General features: G+C 47.2%; 1 protein-coding gene across 5 annotated transcripts in view; it reads right to left on the bottom strand.

Moving 5' to 3' along the window:
- TECPR2 (tectonin beta-propeller repeat containing 2) overlaps window positions 1–19,782 on the bottom strand; it is a 99,103-nt gene that overhangs the window by 15,934 nt on the left and 63,387 nt on the right. For all 5 annotated transcript variants that reach the window (XM_025869326.2, XM_025869329.2, XM_073895906.1 and 2 more), the window contains one exon: window positions 15,602–15,750. In XM_025869326.2, coding sequence (XP_025725111.1) covers window positions 15,602–15,750 — 149 coding nt within the window. The remainder of the gene's footprint in view (window positions 1–15,601; window positions 15,751–19,782) is intronic.

Below are 19,782 nucleotides of genomic sequence, written 5' to 3'. Positions count from 1 at the left end.
GGAATCCAGCGAGTTGCAGCATCTGCTGACAACAGGCAGATGCACTGAACAGAGCACTCAGAGGCCGCTTCCCTGGGCAGCTGTCACGTTCTTTCCCTCCTGAGTGGGGGCTGGCGAAGCCGACGGTGGCCACTCCTTCTGTCCACTGCTGGGGACCTTGCCACTGACACCAGCCCGACACCTAGGCCGTGGTCTGCGTTGGGGCCCCAGTGCTGCAGTGACCCCGGAAGCCCACAGAAACTGTCCAGCTGCACTGGCCCCTAGGTGTCTCTGACAGCTGATGTCATGGCAGCTGCTCAGACGCAGGCCCGCCACCACGGTCCCGGCACCGCGGTCCCGCCCGCTGGCTGCTGCACCGGCAGGCCCCGGGACTGGCCCTGAGGGAGTGATGCCCACAGGACGGGACCCTGTGGCTCTGCCCCTCTGGCTGGCATGCAGGCCCCTCCTGGTGCTCACAGCTGTCTGGGGCACACGCACATCCGGCTGGGACATGGGACAGGTCACACGCCATGCTGGAGATGGACGAGGGCACTGCTGCGGGCCCAGGCAGCCCACAGCACCTGGCGCTCCTTTACAGGGAATCGCAGCCTTCTGGAACGAGGGGAAAGGCGGAGACTCAGCTATCCCGGAGAAGGGTACTATTTCTTAGCAACAGGGTTTGAGGGGAGCGCTCAAACACAACTCTTGCTCAAATGAGCTACAGGAAAACAGGCAGCATGGGGAAAAAAAATAAAGGAAGTGGCAAAAAATTTAGTGTTCCTCAAACTGAGGTTTTTATGTCCAACAGCATCAGACGCCATTTTTGGAGGTTTCCCACCTTTACTTGTAGTCTGCCCCACTGAGTTCACCAAACCCGGGACGTGTAAAGGGAACCCCACCCACCCCTAACCACCACTCAGATTTCTGAGGGCCAAAGGAGCATGGATGGGGGACGTGGGCATCCCCCGAGGGCTGGACCATGGAGTGTGGAGTTGAACTGGGTGCCTCCACCCACATTCTCAGCACGAGGGTGTCAGAATCAGCTGTGGAGCTTTATTTTTTTATTTTTTATTTTTTTAAAGATTTTATTTATTTATTTGACAGAGAGAGACACAGCGAGAGAGGGAACACAAGCAGGGAGAAGGGAGAAGCAGGCCTCCTGCTGAGCAGGGAGCCCGAGGCGGGGCTCGATCCCAGGGCCCCGGGATCATGACCTAAGGCACAGGTAGATGCTTAACGACTGAGCCAGCGAGGTGCCCCAGCTGTCAAGCTTTAAATCCCACGGACTCCTGGGCCGGGAAAGCAGAACGAACGCACACAACCCCCATCTCACTCCCTTTGCAACACACAGTGAGAACAAGAGCTCAAACAGGCTCAAACCTCCTCTGCACTGGGAGAACAAGAGGGCCAGGCGGCCACCTGACTGGGGAAGTGGGAAGGCGTGGGGGAGCAGGAAAGGCCCTAGTGGGGCCAGAAGGCCGAGGGAGTCCAGAAAACAGCCCAGCCAGCCACCACACAGGGAGCCCCAGGCAAAGCTCCTCCCAGCAGTGTGCACCACTCTCAGAACCAAGACTGCTAACAGCCGAGGCCAGCCTCTGCCACAGAGAAGATGAGACAGACGCAGAGAACAGGCAATTCCAGGGCATGGAGACCACATAGGAGAAGAAACTTCAGAAACATCCTCAGGGGGACAAAAGGAAGTCTGACAGCGGGAAACAGCAACAGGGACTTCCAGGAACTAAAAACAAACCCACAAAATCATCCAACGGGGGGGGGGGCACTGCGGGACAAAGCTGAGAGTGTCTTTTAGAAAGCAGGACAAAAGCATAAGAGAAGACAGGAGAGGGAAGAACAGCGGAGGCCGGTTTAGGAAGGCCCCAGTACAGAAGCGGGAATCCCCGAGACAGCAAATGGAGAGAACAGGTGGGTAGAGGCAGGAAACAGATCACCAACAGGGTGGGACACAGACTCCAGGCTCTGAGCCCTATCAGCACAGAGGCTAAAACAGGTCCTGCCCGAGGCGCGCCACTGTCTGTTTGGGAACACCGGGAACAGAGAGATCTTACAAACTTCCAGAGAGAAAAGCAGGCTGGGTATCAAGGATCAAGAATCAGAATGGCTCAGACTTCTCAAAAGCAATGCTGGACACCAGGAGATGATAGAGAAAACCCTTCGAAATTCTAAAGGAAAACAATTCCCAACCCAGACTGCTCTACCCAGCCAAGGCCAAGGGCGAATGCAGGCAAAAGACTTTCAAGTTACTTCTCATGAGCCGTTCTCAGGAACCAACGGAGGACAGAGCTCACCAAAACGAAGAGGAAGGCATAGGATCCAGGACAGAGGGGATTCAACAGGGGTGGGGGGGTGGAGGCAAAGGGCAATCCCCGGTAGACTGGATGACCAGGCCAGACGAGGCCCAGCCAAAGCCTCCAGGGGAGATCCCTCCAAGAGGATGAACTGGATGGAACCACATGTGCCCAAGTGTACAGAGAGGAAATGGAGACAACTGACATGGGGGCGAATATGTAAAACCACATAGAAAACTAGATGGAAGAACAAGACAATTATCCAATCGAGGAAAAGGAGAGTGGTACAGACAGGGAAATGTAGTGTAGGTTGTTACCCCCTGGCTCAGCTTTGAGGAGCATGTTCCCTGCCCTCGCACTGTGCACAAGAGTAAGGGGCGCTGTGGCAGGCAGGCAGGCTACAGGATGGTGAATTGCTCTGCAGCCCTCGCACTGTGCACAAGAGTAAGGGGCGCTGTGGCAGGCAGGCAGGCTACAGGATGATGAATTGCTCTGCATCCTTCTCTCCCAGCAGGGCGTCAACAGAAAGCACTTAGAGCTGGAAGGATTGAGAAATCGCTCCATAAGCCATCATTCAGGGATATGAAGCTAAAGGAAAGTAGCTCCCCAGAGAGGGGAAAACAGGTGGGGAGGCTTGTTTCTTGTAGCTTCTTCTAGCTGACGTTAACCTCTGTACTTATGAGTGTGACTTGGATTAAAACCAACCGAGGCGGCGGAGCCCCACTCCAGACCTGCTGAGTTTATCTCCAGGACAGGGACCCACGCCAGGACCTCTGAAAACATGCCTCACGTGGGCCTCACATGGATCCGATTCTTCACTCTACTGGTTAGGAAATGAAGGGCCGGGGAGTTTGGGCAACTTTCTCAAGGTCACTTGGTCTCATGGAAAAATAGGAGTATTAGTTCAGGTTCTTTTGATGTCAGGTAATAGGCTCTTCCTCTGGTGGGGACAGTCCTGGTTGGTGGGGCCACAGCTGCTTCCTAGAGCACCGCACCCTATCCCCAAGAGTGGAGGCCCCTGCGGGCGGCCCAGGAGAAGGCCACATGCCCACTTCCCGCCGGGTCTGTCCACGGCACTTCTGTGCAGACCAGCTGGGAGGGATGCCTCCTGCAGCACTATGGACTCGAGCACTGCTGGCTCAGCAGGACCTGAGTGGGGCCATGCAGAGGGCCGGCAGGCACACGCAGGGGGCACTGGACCAGTCCCCAAGAGAAGTTTCCAGGGCTCACTTCAAAACTTCCTCATTCAGCTCCTGCCCGGATCTGGGCCAGAGGACATCTCGAGTCTTCTCTTCACACAATACGTTCTCTAAACCCTACGGTCCCAGTTCTCATTTGGGTGCTACTAGTATTTAGTGCTGAGAGGCACAAGAAACTAAGGTCTCCCGGTGCTCATGACCCCAGCCACCAACTGTCCTGTCCAAAGCCCCAAGGGACAGCACTTTTCCCTACTCAGAAACACCAGGCCAAAGACCACATGGTCGGAGCGCCTGGGTGGCTCAGTTGGTTAAGCAGCTGCCTTCGGCTCAGGTCATGATCCCAGGGTCCTGGGATCAAGCCCCACGTCTGGCTCCCTGCTCGGCAGAGAGCCTGCTTCTCCCTCTCCCTCTGCCTAACACTCTGCCTGCTTGTGCTGTCTATCTGTCGAGTAAATAAATAAAATCTTTAAAAAACAAACAAACAAACAAACAAACAAAAACAAAGACCACACGGTCCACAGAAGCCAGGGTTGGCCACCCGGGGCGATGGGTGTGTTTCATGGTTGAGATCATAACCCTACCACACCCTCTTCTTCGGGTCAATGATTGGAGACAGCTTCGTGCATTTCTGTTCCCTCTGCAACCCCCAACACAACCTATGCGGCCTATCCTCTGCCCAGACATTTCTTCACTGCTTGATACAGGTTTTCAACAGCTCACAGAGGTATAACTGACATACACAAAATGTACACATTTAATGTGTGCAACTTGATAAGTTTTGACATACATATGCACTCAAGAAACCATCCCCATGTTGCTCGTCTGTAAACCCTCCCAACCACCCACCGATCCCCAAGCTACCACGGCTCTCTGTAATCACAGATCAGTCAGCATTCTCCACACTTTATATAACTTAATCATATAATACGTATGCCTTTCTGTCCGGCTTCTTCACTCAACGTAATTATTTCATCAAATTTGGAAACCTTTTGGCCATATTTCTTCAAGTCACCCCCACTCCTCTTTCTCCTCAGGAAGCAACTGCATTTGAACTAGGCCCTGTGAGGCTGTCCCATGCTCACTGATGCTCTGAGTTTCTTCCAGTCTGTTTTTTTCTCTGTTCTAGTTTGGATGGCTTCACTGCTGCATCTTTGAGTACCCTGATCTTTTCTCCTGCAATGTCTACACACTCACCAATCTCATTCAGAGTATTTTCCATTTCAGACATTGTAATTTTTATCCCTGGAAGTGTGACGTAGGTCTTTTTTATAGATCCCCATTTTCTACTTAAGGTGTGCAATCTTTCCCCCAGTATCTAGAACGTAAAGGGTAAAGTTATAACAACTATTTTAATGCCCTATGAATTTTATCATCTGGATCATTTCTGGGTCAGCTTCTGTTGACGGATTTACCTCCCTTCATTGTAGGCGATATTTTCCTGTTTCTGTTTGCCTCGTGAGTGCTGATCAGATCTAAGACAATGTGAATTTTACCTTGTTGGTGCTGGATATTTTCATAATTTATAAATATTCTAGAGCTTTGTTCTGGGATGCCACTAAGTTACTTAGAAACAGTCTGATTCTTCCAGATCTTGCTTTTAAGCTCTGGTCACCAGTACTAAAGTTGCGTTCAGTATAGGGCTGACTGTGTCCCATCAGGAGGCCAAACGCTCTCATATGACCCAATTACGGATGGACGGGACTTAGGAGGCTTCCTTCTCTGGATGGTGAGATCAGGAACTACTCCTGGCTCTGCCTGAGCTCCCGGGCATGCTCTAATGCTTCCAGGTGGTTCTTTGGCCCTGGTCGGTTCCTCAGCTGAAGCCCTGTGGGGCTCTGTAGCTCTGCAGTCCCTGCCCCAAGGTCCTGCCTCCTGGGCCTCCCGCACACCAGAGCCATGCCCTCAACTCAAGGAGCAGGCTGGACTCTGCTAGCCCCTCCCTGGAGTCCCCCTCCCTGTGCAACAGGTTGGCAACCATGGGGTTCTCCTCATTTGTTTCCTATTTCTCAGGTGTCACTGTCCTTCATTGTCTGACGTCCAAAGTCTTGAAAACCACTGTTTCACACAATTTGTCTGGCATTTTAGTTACTTCAGGCAGGAGGGTAAATCTGGCTCCTGTTACTCTGTATTGGCTGGAAGCAGTTTATTTAACTGGTCTAAAGCTTCAGATTTCATGTCCAAGTGATGATCCCTATTGTATATGGATTGTGCCTACTGTGTACATGGATTGTGCATGTGATAAAGATTGTGTATCTTTATCTATGTATCATGTATTTTAATTTAAGAGAGAGCTACTTACAAATGTCAGCTATCAGTCTCGCTAGAAGAAGAGCATTTAAAAGACAATATTCTAGAGCTTATCCAGTATTCACAGACGTCAGAGCACGTGGTAGGCAGCCCGTAACTCAGTGTGAGCACGTATGTGGAAGGACACTGAGAGAGGCTGGAACAAAATGGGGATTTCAGAGGGAGGCAACATTACTCATTATTGTGCCCAAATCAATCGGGTTTCCTGAGTCCCCACTCTTGGAGGTAAGTATTTCCTCCACACAGACAAACAGTATTTTTGAAGGAGTGTTTTAGTTTTTTTTTTTTTACTCTCCTGACACTGCTGGAAAGTAAAGGAGGTGAATTAACAGTTACTATGCGTTTTCTTTGTGCTGATTACTTTATACACATTATCGAATACCCACCTTCCCCCGCCCAAGCTTTATTATGACAATTTTGAAACATACAAAAAACATGAAAGAATTCTACCGGAAACCCCATACAGTAACACTTTACTGTGCATGCCTATTCATGCATCCACCCGTCTGTCTATCCACCCAGCAGTCCATCTTGCTTCTGGAGGTGTCTCAAAGAGAGCTGCAGACATCATAGAGTCTCTCCTAATTCCTTCAACATGCAAATCATCAATTACAGTCAGTATTAGTTCACAGTTCTCTCTTGAGATAAAGTTTACATACAGTAAGTGTATGGACCATAGGCACACCATTCCAAGAGTGTTGACAACTGTCATCCCCGGGGAAGTAGCCTCAAGCCCCTGCCAGTCACCTTCCCCCACCACCCCTGCCCCCGTGTCCCCCAGGCAACCATGGGTCTGATTTCTGCCATCAAGATCCGTTCAGTTTGACCTGTTCCAGAATCTCCCGTAACTGGAGCCACAGAGGAGCCATACAACCTGTAGCTGTCATGGGCCTGCTGCCGCCTCTGGTAAGCGGTCAAAGGCCAGCTCCGAAGCCACTAGGGCCATCCCTCCACTGGGAACAGCTGTCCTTATCAACACTCAGCAAGACATGATCTTTTTTTTGGTAAAGATTTATTTATTTACTATTTGAGAGAGAGAGGGAGAGAGAAAGCATGAGCAGGAGGGGCAGACGGAGAGGGAGAGAGAATCCCAAGCAGACTCGCCGCTGAGCAGGGAGCCTGATGCGGGGCTCGATCCCACGACCCTGAGAGCATGACCTGAGCTGAAACCAAGAGTCAGACGCTTAGCCCACTGCGCCACCCAGGTGCCCCTCACCAGGACATGATTTTAAATGGCTTTTCAAAGTACATCCTTAATTATTTATAACAACTGCCACTGTCATAATTTGCTAAGTGGACTCTCCACCACAAGGCAGGTGCCCCACCTGCTTCACTCACCACACACAGCCTCACTGCACCAGCACAAGAGTCAAGTTCACACTGCTACTGTGACAACAAATAGCTTTGGGAACATATTTGATTATTTCCTAAGATTGAGTCTTATTGAGATTACTCAGAGTCATGAACTACTTATTCCATAAGTAGTATAAGTTCATTGCCATATTTTCAGAAAACAAAGGTAAACAAAAGGAAGAAAAAAATCAGCCACAATAGCACCACCCGGACATAACCATTATCATCCGCTGTGTATCTTTACAGTTTTCAGCGTATACATCATTTTTTTTAAACGAAAATAGTTATCATTGAACATGTTTTGTAACTGACATTTTTACTCCACAATGTGCTGTGAGCATTTCTCCACGGGAATAAAAACTCTTCTGTGGAGTAATGTGGCAGAGTTATGGTGGATTTCCCTGAATAAACACATCACAGTTTAACTCAGCTCCTTCACAGCAAATCCTAGTAACATCCCCCCTACAGAGCAGAGACCTCCTAGACACTAAACATGTAACTAGCAATGATTTTTTCTGTCTCTTATTAAAAACAGGGACTCTCAAATGGGATTCTGTCTGCTGCTCTGGCATGTAAAGCTCTGTGCCCCCGTCCCAGAGGACGATACCCCCCACTGCCCCAGGGGGATGAGCTGTGTTGGGAAAGTCCAGTGAGGAACGAGGCCGACCTGCTGCACAGTGTTGTGCATTTGCACGAGAGAGGGATCTAGCCCATGGCCTCCCAAGTGAGGCGACAGGGATCTGGTTTCATTACCCCCAAGGCCTATTAGCACTTTTATTTCAGGAGAGAACATTAGTCATCAATCAGAACACCCCAAAATTCTTAGAAGTAGGTGCTCAGCTGTACCCACAGAGCTTGGCTTTGGGTTGTGGGTGCCCCCTCTTTCCACTGTCTGTCCCCTGTTGAGAGCGACCTGTGCTAGGTCGGTGGGTGCCACGAGAGGGTGCCACGAGGGAGAGTGTCATCAGGGCTGCTCAGCCGTGCCTTCAGGGAGGGGTAAGGAGAGTGAAATCTCCTCGGACTGCTCTCTGCTCTGCTGTCCTGAAATGACTTTCACCTTGATGAATCGATAGAAGGCTCAGTTCAGGCGGGGGTCTCCTCTAATGCTAACCCTTCTCTAACGAAAGGTTTCCTGATGTTAAGTGAGAACTTTTCCAAAGATCTCCATGCGTAAAGTTACGGATCCCTACTGGCAGGTCTGGGGCATGGCATTCTTACAAGTATTATCTATTATCATGCTTATATAGTTATTTTGTTTTGTTGTTCATATAGCTAAAAATACCTAAAGCAACTGAATTTAAATAATTTTTTAAATATTAGTTTGGCCCTTTGCCAGACACAACTATCAACCAGGCAGAGTAAATGAGTCCTAGAGAACCCATGAGCAGTCCACACAGGAAGGGTGGGCTGCGGCCTCGCTCCATGTGAGGCACAGCACCAAGGGTCAGGAAAGAGCAGTCTGCTCAGGAGACAGAGGGGACAGGAGGTGGAGGGGAGTGAGCGGGCAGGTAAAGAAGGCCCGTCTGAAAGAAGAAGTGGGGCCAAACTGGGGTGGGCACAACCAGATACTTCTCTTCTTTTCCTGGGGCCCTTGGTGCCCACAGTCAGGTGAGAGGTCACATCATCGACTGAGCTCGCTTTCGCACTACCTCTAACATGGACAGAGCATTCTCTCACTAAAGCAAAAATGCCAAAAAAAAAAATCCTAAACACAACTATAAATATTTTCTCCAAACCCTTCCATATGTTAGTTAAGTCTGAAAACTGAGTCATTTGTTTTGAGTACTTTGTGAAAACTTCACCCCAAAACTACTACAAGGGGGAGGTTTTCACCAGGGATGAGAACAGGAAACAAACAGAGTCAGTGCTGCTTAACTGTGAAGGATTTCTGGTGCTTCGCTCCGTTGTGCCCATTAGCATCTATGACCTGCCTCCCTTTGTGTCCACTGCGAACACATCCTACAGGCTGGCCAGGAAGCTCAAGTTGAAGAATGAATAAATACAGTGGTAAAAGGTCAATCATGATTGCAACATGGAAACCCCGTTTAAACTCTAATGCTCGGATCCAACCACACAGTCCTGATTTTCTAAACCCTTCTGGTGAAGTGTCATCTCCCCACTGCCACACTCATCTTGTCAGGCCCTCTGCAACTAAGTGGTGGGTCCCAGCTGCCCAGGAGGGGCAGGCCCCGCCGACTATCAGAGTGCAGTGGGCCTGGGGCCTGGTCTCGGCTTGCTCACTCACTAGGGCTGTGGTTCTGCCTGGTCACTTGCCTGTCCCAAGTCACATGCTTCCTGTGCCAAGTGGGGAGAGCCACTCCTGACCCCTACGTCCCGTAGTAAATTCAGGGCTACGGCAGCTCAGGCTGGTATAAAAGCCTGGGCAAATGTAAAGTCTGACCTTTTTCCCCACAGGAACCAATTTGAAAAGCATTTTGTATCTTCAAATTCCACAGAAAGTGAATGTCTTCTCCAGCGCACTAAAAGCTAACTGAGTCAGAAAACGTGGCTCCATTCAGTGGAACTCCTTGGAATAGTTAGTGTTTAACAGCCCATTTGGCAATCATTACTTTATTCAGAGCACAGCTGAGGCCCTTTCATGTGAATTTGCTCTATTTGGCCATTTTCCTGGGCAAAGCTGTTAATTGCTACCGTCAATAGAGCACTCCAAGTAAAGCTCTCTCTCCCCAATTTGAGCTCCGCTTCCTAGAAGCTATTCTAGAATCTAAATAGAGAAAGCAAGAGTAATTTGCAGGTTCAGAGTCTCTGATGTAACCCTATGGCTGAGCCAAAACTCAGCCAGGTGCCCGAGTGGCCCATGGCCGCAGACAGGGGCCCAAGTGCGGCAAGGCTAGCTGGAGCCCACACTGGTAGCAGCCTGCTGTCTGGCACCTCCCCCAGCACCCCCTCCCGGGTCTCCCACATCCGGGCCTTCAGCTTGATGGGCAAAGGCTGAGGCGCGCCCTGCAGGCCTCTCCCTCACCCTCAGCAGCCCTCCACTGATGCTGGCATGGCCCTGGGCTGGGACTCTGCACACCTTTGCAGCCACTCTCGGTCTTCCACGGCACGTGATAATGTGACAAATACTGCTGGGAACTCTCAGAGGAATGTTACTAGCAAGCAGAACACCGTGCACAACAAGTTGTGGAAGAACAAGGATTACAGTGAAAACGGATGCACTCAGGAATAGAAAAACAATAGAGAAAAATCAACAAAACCAAAAGACATTTTTTGAAAAGATCAACAAAATTGACAACTTTTAGCTCTACTGACTAAGGAAAAAAGAGGGAAAGCTCAAACTACTAAAATCATAAACAAAAGAGGGAACATAACTATCAACCTCATAGAAATAAAAGGGATTATAAGGGAATACTATGAACAACTGGATGCCAATAAATTAGGTGATATCGATGAACAAATTGCTAGAAAGACAAACTACTCAAATTGAATCAAGAAGAAACAGAAAATTCTAAGTGGACCTATAACAAGTGAAGAGACTGAATCAGTAATCAAAACACATCTTACAAAGAAAAGCCCAAGCTTACACTGAGGAATTGTAAAAATGCTTAAAGAATAATTAATACCAATCCTTCAGAAACTCTTCCAAAAAAACAGGAGGAAGAAACACTTCTCGACTCATCCTACGAAGCCAGCATTATCCTGATAGCAAAACCAGACAAACACATGACAAGAAAAGAAAACCAAAGACCAATCTCTCTCATGGACACAGAAATCCATGACAAAATACTGGCCAACTGAATCTAGTACCATATAAATAAAAGATTATATAGCACGACCAAGTAGGATTTATCACAGAAACAAAAGGTGGTTCAGCATACAAAAGTCAATCAATACAATACTTCATATTAATAAAGGAAGAAAACGCACAGGATCATCTCAGTAGACGCAGAAAAAGCACTTGACATAATCCAACATTCTTTCATGGACAAAAAAAACATTCAACAAACTAGGAATAGAAAGGAGCTTCTTCATTCTGAAAAGGGCATCTATAAAAAATGCACAGCTAATATCATTATTTAATGGTGAAAGAATGGATGTTTTCCCCCTAAGATCAGGAACAAAATGAGCATGTCTGCTCTTGCCACTTTTTAACATGGTAGAGGAGGCTCCCGCCAGGGTAATTAAATAAGAAAGAGAAGTAAAAGGCATCCAGATAGGAAAGGAATAAGTAAAATTATCTCTATTTGTAGATAACATGATTTTGTATATAAGAAATCCTAAGGAATCCACAAAAAAGTTATTAGAAGAAATAAATAAGTTTAGCAAGTTCTCCAGATCAATATACAGAAACTTATCCTAGCAATGAACAAACTGAAATAGAATTGAGAAGACAATTCCGTTCACAATAGCATCAAAAAGCATAAATTACTTAGAAGTACATTTAACAAAAGTAGTTAAAAAAAAAAAACAACAACACATACTCTGAAAACCACACAACTGCCGAAGGAAATTAAAGAAGATCTAAATAAGTGCAAAGACAGCTCATGTTCATGGACTGGAAGATTTACTTCTATGAAGATGGCAAGACTTCCCCCAAGTGATCTACAGATTCACACAATTCCTATAAAAATCCCAGTGGGCCTTTTTTTGCAGAAATTGACAAACTGATCCTAAAATTCATATGGATATGCAAAGGACCCAGAGTAGCCAAAACAATCTTAAAAAAGGAAAATCACTTCCTGATTTTGAAATTTATAACAAAGCTGAATAATCAGGACAATGGGGTACTGGCATAATGATAGACATACAGATGACAGAAATAGAACTAAAGTAAAAAATCCTTAATTTATGATGCATTGATTCTGACAGCCCTCCAAGTCAAAGTAATGGGAAAAGAATAGTCTTTTTTTTTTTTTTTGACAGAGTGTGCACAAGCAGGGGGAGCGGCAGCCAGAGGGAGGAGAGGGAGAAGCAGACTCCTGCTTCTCCATTCGAGCAAGGAGCCCGATGCGGGGCTCGATCCCAGGACCCTGGGACCCGACCCGAGCCGAAGGCAGAAAATAAACCGACTGAGCCACCCAGGTGCCCCCAAAAGAATAGTCTTTTTAATAAATGGTGCTGGTATAATTGGATATCCATGTGTTAAAGAATGAATTTGGACACCTACCTCACACCATATACAAAAATTAACTGAAAATAAATCAAACATCTAAATATAAGGGCTAGGGGGCACCTGGATGGCTCAGTCGATTAAGCGTCTGCCTTCAGCTCAGGCCATGATCCCAGGGTTCTGTGACTGAGTCCTATATTGGGCTCCCTGCTCAGTGGGGAGTCTGCTTCTCCCCCTACTTCTCTTCCTCCCCCTGCTCGTGTGCTCTCTCTCTCAAATAAATAAAATCTTAAAAAAAATAAATATAAGGGCTGGAACTATAAGATTTCTAAAAAAAACACAGCTGCAAATCTTCATGACCTTGGATTAGGCAACAGTTGTGCATATGTCATCAAAGGCATATGTAAAGTGTATATCTGATAAGGGTCTAGTATCTAGAATACCTAAAGAACTCTTATAACTCAATAATTAAAAGACAGGAGGCGCTTGGGTGGCTCAGTTGTTAAGTGTCTGCCTTCAGCTCAGGTCATGATCCCAGGGTGCTGGGATCGAGCCCGTCAGGCTCCCTGCGCAGCAGGAAGCCTGCTTCTCTCTCTTCCACTCCCCCTGCTTGTGTTCCCTCTCTCGCTGTGTGTCTCTCTGTCAAAGAACTAAATAAAATCTTTAAAAAAAAAAATAATTAAAAGACAAACAGCCCAGTTGAAAAATGTATACATAGTTTTCCAAAGAAGATATACAAATGACCAATAAGCACATGAAAAGATCTTCAACATCATTAGTCATTAGGGAAATGCAAGTCAAAACCGTGAGATACCATTTTTACACCTATCAGGATGGTTAGAATAAAAACATTGGGCAAGAAAAATTTTTGGTGAGGATGTGGAGAAACTAGAACCCTCATACGTTACTGGTGAGATGTAAAATGATGCAGCCACTGTGGAAAACCATTCATTTGTTCGTTTGATTTTATTTTTAAGTAATTTCTACACCCAATGTGGGGCTCAAACCCACAACCCCGAGATCCAGAGTCATGTGCCCCATAGCTGAGCCAGCCAACTGCCTCAGGTCCTTAAACATTTAAAACATACATTCACCACCTGACCCTGCAATTCCCTTTAAAGGTATCTACCCAGTAGGACTGAAAATGTTAACTCCACACAAATACTCATCCACAAATGTTCACAGCAGCCCACACATGGGTACAGCCCGAATGTCCATCATCTGATGAATGGATAAGCAAAATGTCCATCCACACGACGGAATATTATTCGGTCATAAAAAGGAACAAAGTACTGATACATACTACAACATGCTACAGTGCTTATAACGGTGATGCTAAGTGAAAGACGGCAGACAAAGGCAGCCATGTACTATACGATTCCATTTATGTAAAACAGGCAAATCCAGGAGCAGGCAAAGGCATAAACAGAGAAAGGAGATGAATGGTTGAGGGAACTGGAGGTTCCAGGAGAAAAAGGAGTAACTACTAATAAGTATGGGTTTTCTTTTTGGGGTGATGAGAAAGTTCTGGAAATGGACAGTAGTGACTGTTGCTCAACTTTGTGACTATACTAAAAACCCCTGAATTATACACTATGAAAAAGGTGAATTAAAACTCTTTTTTTGTTTGTTTGTTGTTGTTTTCCAGGCTTCCCGCTGAGCAAGGAGCTCGATGTGGGACTCGATCCCAGGACCCTGGGATCATGACCTGAGCTGAAGGCAGACGCTTCACCCACTGAGCCCCCCAGGCATCCCACTTTTTTTTTTTTTTTAAGTAGGCTCTATGCCTAGGGTGGAGCCCAACACGGGACTTGAACTCACGACGCTGAGCTCAAGAGTCAGACGCTTCACTGACTGAGCTACCCAGGCACCCCTGAATTATAACTCTTAAAAGAATTAATATAAAGCTCTTAGAAAAAAAAAAGGAATGTGTTAGCAATGACGTATCAAAGGGCTCAGGTAATAAGAAGGTGGCTTGCATAAAAAGAATTTCAGAATGATAATGACACAAGCCACCCACTGGCCTGTCTCTCATCACCATGACCCAGCAGTGCGCAGCAATGCCAGTGACCATGGGCTCCCCTCTGCCGGGTGGCCTGCCCCTGCCGTGCTGTTCTTAGTGCAGCACTGTATGCAGAGAAGGGAGCGTGCATCCTAGTTCAGTACGTGTGACCTCGAGTTTGCACCGTGCTTACTCTTCCCTCAATCCCATGAGGGAAGAAGACCTACCAGTGAGGACACGGAGTCTCTCTGGGGCCATGACCGCTAACTGGCGGCCTGCAAGAACTCTGACCTGACCCCGGGTTCCACTGTAGGGCCTCCCAGCACACACCCCATGTCTGATGGGAGAACTGGCCCTGCGCCTTGCTCCTCGATTTCTGTTGCCCCATCCCTGGGGGTTCACGATGTCCAAAATGTCGATGATCATGAACACAGGCATTTACTCAAATGCTTGATTTCCTGCCTGTCTCCATTCAAGCATTTGTTTGCCCTGCTGCCGCCTCTGCAGATGGCAACTTCGGTTTTTTTTTTTTTAGGATTTATTTATTTATTTATTTTTAAATATTTTATTTATTTATTTCACAGAGAGAGAAACACAGCGAGAGAGGGAACACAAGCAGGGGGGAGTGGGAGAGGGAGAAGCAGGCTTCCCGTGGAGTAGGGAGCCTGATGCGGGGCTCTGTCCCAGGACCCTGGGACCATGACCTGAGCCGAAGGCAGATGCTTAACAACTGAGCCACCCAGGGCCCCGAGGTTTTATTTATTTGAGAGAGAGTGAGCCTGAGCATTAGCAGGGGGAGGGGCAGAGGGAGAGGGAGAAGCAGGCTTCCCGCCGAGCAGGGAGCCCGATGCGGGGCTCGATCCCAGGACCCTGGGATCATGACTTGAGCCAAAGGCAGACGCTTAACGACTGAGCCACCCAGGCACCCCGTGACTTTTAATTTCTTTGCTATACTTTTGAGTATGTTTGATTTTAATTTTATTTATTTATTTTTAAGTAAGCTCTATGCCCAGCATGGGGCTTGAACTCACGACCCTGAGATCAAGAGTTGCATGCTCCACCGACTGAGCCAGCCAGGTGACCGAATTTTTTTTTTTTAAAAACAATGTTCGTTTTGTAAAAAGTTAAAAATTTTGAGAGGAAAAAAAAACCTCTCAAAAGTGCTGACTGAGATCATCTTTAACGATGTGTTCAGTTGAAATTCCACGACCGGGATGTCAATGAGTGAGCACACGCTGGGGGCGTACCCTGTTCCCTGGACACACACCTCTGCCCCCACTTGCTGGGAGGCCTACACAAGCAGGTGCAGCCCCGTCGCCAGGAACCACACTCTGGCAGCTTATCTCATGGAGAAGCAGCTTGCTATCAGTTCAGTTTTGCTTACCTGGACAGGTGGCTCAATCATTATCCAGGCCGGAAGCATCAGACTGGGATTGAGAGGCTGGGTTCCCACTCGGAAGTAAACTCCACCCCTGGAATCACAGGCCCAGATGTGCTGATTTCCACATGCCAAACTTGTCAGTTTTACAGCTCCTGTAGACAAATAAAGGAAAAATCCACACACTAATTACTTTTGTAAAATGACGAATCCTTCATTTAATCTATGGACTTTGGTTTTATCCTTCAAAGGAAGAGGGTGAGGCGGCACCTGTTGTCTGAGCGCAGCACAGCTTAGGGGGGTTGGCGAGGCCTGCGGCTGCCCTGCCACCTGCCAGGCGCCACGCGGAGGCTCGCCTGCCCCACAGGCGAAGCAGTCAGGACGCTGTCAGCACGGGGCCCCAAGCCAAGAAACGCAGGGTTAATATCTGTGTGCGCCTCATCGTTAGCTTCAGCACGTAAGCGCATACCACCAGCAAATTCTGCCTCTGGGGAGAGGAACTCCTCTTTATTGGGAATCCTGACCCTGAGAATTCATATGAAGTAGCTAAATCTCCTAGAATCTTCATGTTTCTGCTCACATTTCTCCTGGTTGATTAAACCAATTTTAAGAGAAAAGGAAACGGGAGGAGGCTTTAAGGAGAAATTACACTTGATTAATAGTCTACCTGGCAAAAAGAACAGCCAAGAGTAACCGAGCAGCTGCTGTGGGACAGGGAGCAGCTAAGTCTGACAGCCGCACTTCAAGCCCTGCGCCAGTGACGCGAGGTGACTACTAGCTCCGGTCACACTCGAGGTCGTCGGGACTCAGGCACGAAGACTTGCCCCAGGTCCCAGGGCGAGGATGTGGCTAAGCCAGGAGGCAAAGGTCTGAACCCAGGCCAGCCTGACTCCTCCACACCAGCCATCTGCCCTCTGGGACTCCAGTGAATGCACAGATCGGATGTTCAGTTCAGTCAGTTTTGACAGATGAATGACCCCAGGGAACCAACATCCTGTCAAGTTATAAAACATTTTCATCACCCCGGGAAGTTCCCTTGGGCCCCTTCATGTCAATCCCCTTGGTTCCGAGGCACCACTTTTCTGATTTCTATCACCATGGGTTACTTCAGTCTGGTCTAGAGGTCCATATAAACAATCATAGGCAGGCTCTCTCTGGGCTGTGGCTCTGTCACTCCGTGGAACGCGTGCAGGTTTCGTCCCCAGTGTCACTTCTTTATGTTGTGAGCATTACTCCACTGCATGCCAATACTGCAGTCTACCCAGCCACCTGGCAATGGACATCTGGGCCGTGTCCACTTCCTGCTACTAGGAGTGAAGCTGCTACAGTCACTCCTGTAGAAGACTTTTTGATGAGCATGTATTGTTTTTCTCGAATGGTACCTAGGGATGAAGTGCAGGGCCACAGGGTGGGTGTACACTTGCAGTCCTGCACACCCACCAGCTGTGCAAGCCGCTGCCCACACCCTTACCAACACCTGGTCTTGCCACCTTTTTCACATCAGCCATTCTAGGAGGTGTGAAGAGGTATCTCATCATGGTTTTAACTTGCATTTCCCTGGTAACTAATGATGCTGAGAATCTTCTAATGTGCTTATGGGGCATAACTTGCTTATGGGGTATATCTTCTTTTGTGAATGCCTATTCAAGCCTCTTGCCCATTTTTTAAATTGAATGGTCTGTCTTTTGATGACTGAGTTAGAGGCTTTTTTTTTGTATATTCTGGATATGAGTCTTTTTGTCAGACATACACTTTATGCCTCTTTTCTCCCAGTCCGTGGCTTGCCTTTTAACTTTCTTGAGTGTTTTTTGCGGAGTTTGTAATTGCAGTGGGTCATTCTGACTTTAAAGCAGGGGGAGAAGGTGGCACAGCTACGTCCCGTGGCCGTGCTCCTGTCGGCCAGCTCACAGTTGTCACTGGGAGTGGATGGCAGCCCACAGATCTGTGCTGAAGCCCAGGCACGGACCCTGCTATGTGGAAATCCTGTCAGGTGCCTTCAGTTAGGACACCAGCTGGAAAGTATTCACTGACCACTACACAAACAATTCTCGGTATTCCTTTGTGCATGCACTGAAGTTAACTGTAGTTTTTCCTTCCTTACTCTTTTATACAATATCTTACCAGGGAGTTTGAATGGACTTCCTAGAGCTCTAACATTACATAGTGAAAGATTGGTACCAATCAGAATACACTACCTTCAGCAGTAAATTACAGAAATAGCTGAGAAACAAATGCTAATTTTAAAATGTTAAATGGAAATTAATTTTATGCTGGAGTCTTCAATCTGCCCTACTAGAAACTCTAGGCAATACTGGATGGTGAGAACAGTTACATGGTGACAAAGATACACCGGGCCAGCATCTCCAATAGCAGTGACTAACACCACTGCCACCAGAAAACACAGTTCATATTACAGGAATATTCTTTCAGGACAAAAGTAAAGGCAACTAGAATACACATGTCAGTATAGATAATAGCTTAATTCGGAACTGAAGAGACAGGTCAAAGAAGAAAACGTTTAACTGAAGGCTGCAGTTTCCCACCTCACAGAGGGCCCCCCAGGCTACCTGAATACAGACAGTACATGAGACTGCTCTGCAGAGATGGTCAGGACAGGGGGAGAGACTCCTGAGCCCTCCCCAAACACTCTATACTGCCCTTCGGTCCCTGCGAGTTAGACGGGGTCCGTGGCTAGTCTGGACAATGGGCTGTGACAGGCAGAAGCGATCTGCCCCTTCTGCACTGAAGCATAAAAGAGCTGGCAAGGGGTCTTTCAGCTGTCCCCTGCTATGGTGACCAACACAGTGAAGCCACAGAGCTCAGCAGCAGGACCAGCAAACTGCCACCCAAGGGACACAATCCTAAGAGACTAGGAGCCAAAGGTTGAGAGCCAACTTTGTGGCAGCAGGGAAGCAACATTATATGAAGTCGCTGATATTCTGGGACCATTACTACGTTACCAGCCTGATGAACAGAGACACACTACAATTTTCTTGCCTTTCCCTGTTGTTTTTTCTATTTATTACTTTATTCAACAGAGGAGACACTTTCCCTTTAGGATTATTTTTCAACATATATTTTAGGACAAAATAACATTTATTTGGTGTTTTATCATTTATAAAACACTTTTCTGCATAAATTACTGCCTAATATATTCCTCTTTGTTATCTAAGGGCAAAAACTGACACTAAATATTTCCTTATTAAATGCTGTGACCAGATAAATTAAATTACAAATTGCATTAGTTTGCTAAACATTCCAAGGTCTGACAGAATGCATATTTATGTTTTATGTATACTGGGAAATGAAATGTTATCAGCATCTTAAATATCTGCTAAATGATGCAAATTTTCTTCTAAAAACTAGGACTGTAATAGATCACAAAACTCCATATTCAGTCTCTAAAGCTGGGTTCAGCAGACAGACATTTTATTTATTTTTTTGTTTTTATTTTATTATTTTTTTAAAGATTTTATTTATTCATTCATGAGAGACAGAGAGTGAGAGAGAGAGAGGGAGACAGAGGGAGAAGCAGGCTCCCCCAAGGAGCAGGGAGCCCAATGCAGGACTCAATCCCAGGACCCTGGGATCATGACCTAAGCTGAAGGCAGACGCTTAACCATCTGAGCCACCCAGGCGCCCCTATTTTTTTTTTTTTGAAAAGATTTTATTTATTTATTTGACAGAGGGAGACACAGTGAGAGAGGAAGCATAAGCAGGGGGAGTGGGAGAGGGAGCCTGATGTGGGGCTCCATCCCAGGACCCTGGGATCATGACCTGAGCTGAAGGCAGACGCCTAATGACTGAGCCACCCAGGAGCCCCGGTAGATAAACATTTTAGAATTCTCTTAATTTAATCTCTAAGCAGCAACTGACATGGTAATTTGAATAGGGGCAGAAAAGAGTGATGTTAGGTCTTAAGAAAGAAACGAAGGTAGAAATCACATTCATGACTTGATACTTTGCAAAAGTCATCCATGAAACTGAAATTTTTTTTTTTAAGATTTTATTTATTTATTTGAGAGAGAGAGTGAGAATGAGTGGTGGGGAGGGGCAGAGGAAGAGGGAGAAGCAGGCTCCCCACGGAACAGGAAGCCTGGGATGTCCTCCCTGCTCTGTCCTTCCCCTGGCTCTGGGATCCAGGACACTGGGGTCACTACCTGAGCTGAAGAGAAAGCCACCCAGGT

This window comes from Callorhinus ursinus, unplaced genomic scaffold (assembly GCF_003265705.2).
Source record: "Callorhinus ursinus isolate GAN/ISIS: 27379988/994484 unplaced genomic scaffold, GSC_fseal_2.0 scaffold8, whole genome shotgun sequence".
Lineage (NCBI taxonomy): Eukaryota > Metazoa > Chordata > Mammalia > Carnivora > Otariidae > Callorhinus > Callorhinus ursinus.
Note: the sequence above shows the minus strand (reverse complement) of the source record. Positions and strands in the feature narration are given on the sequence as shown.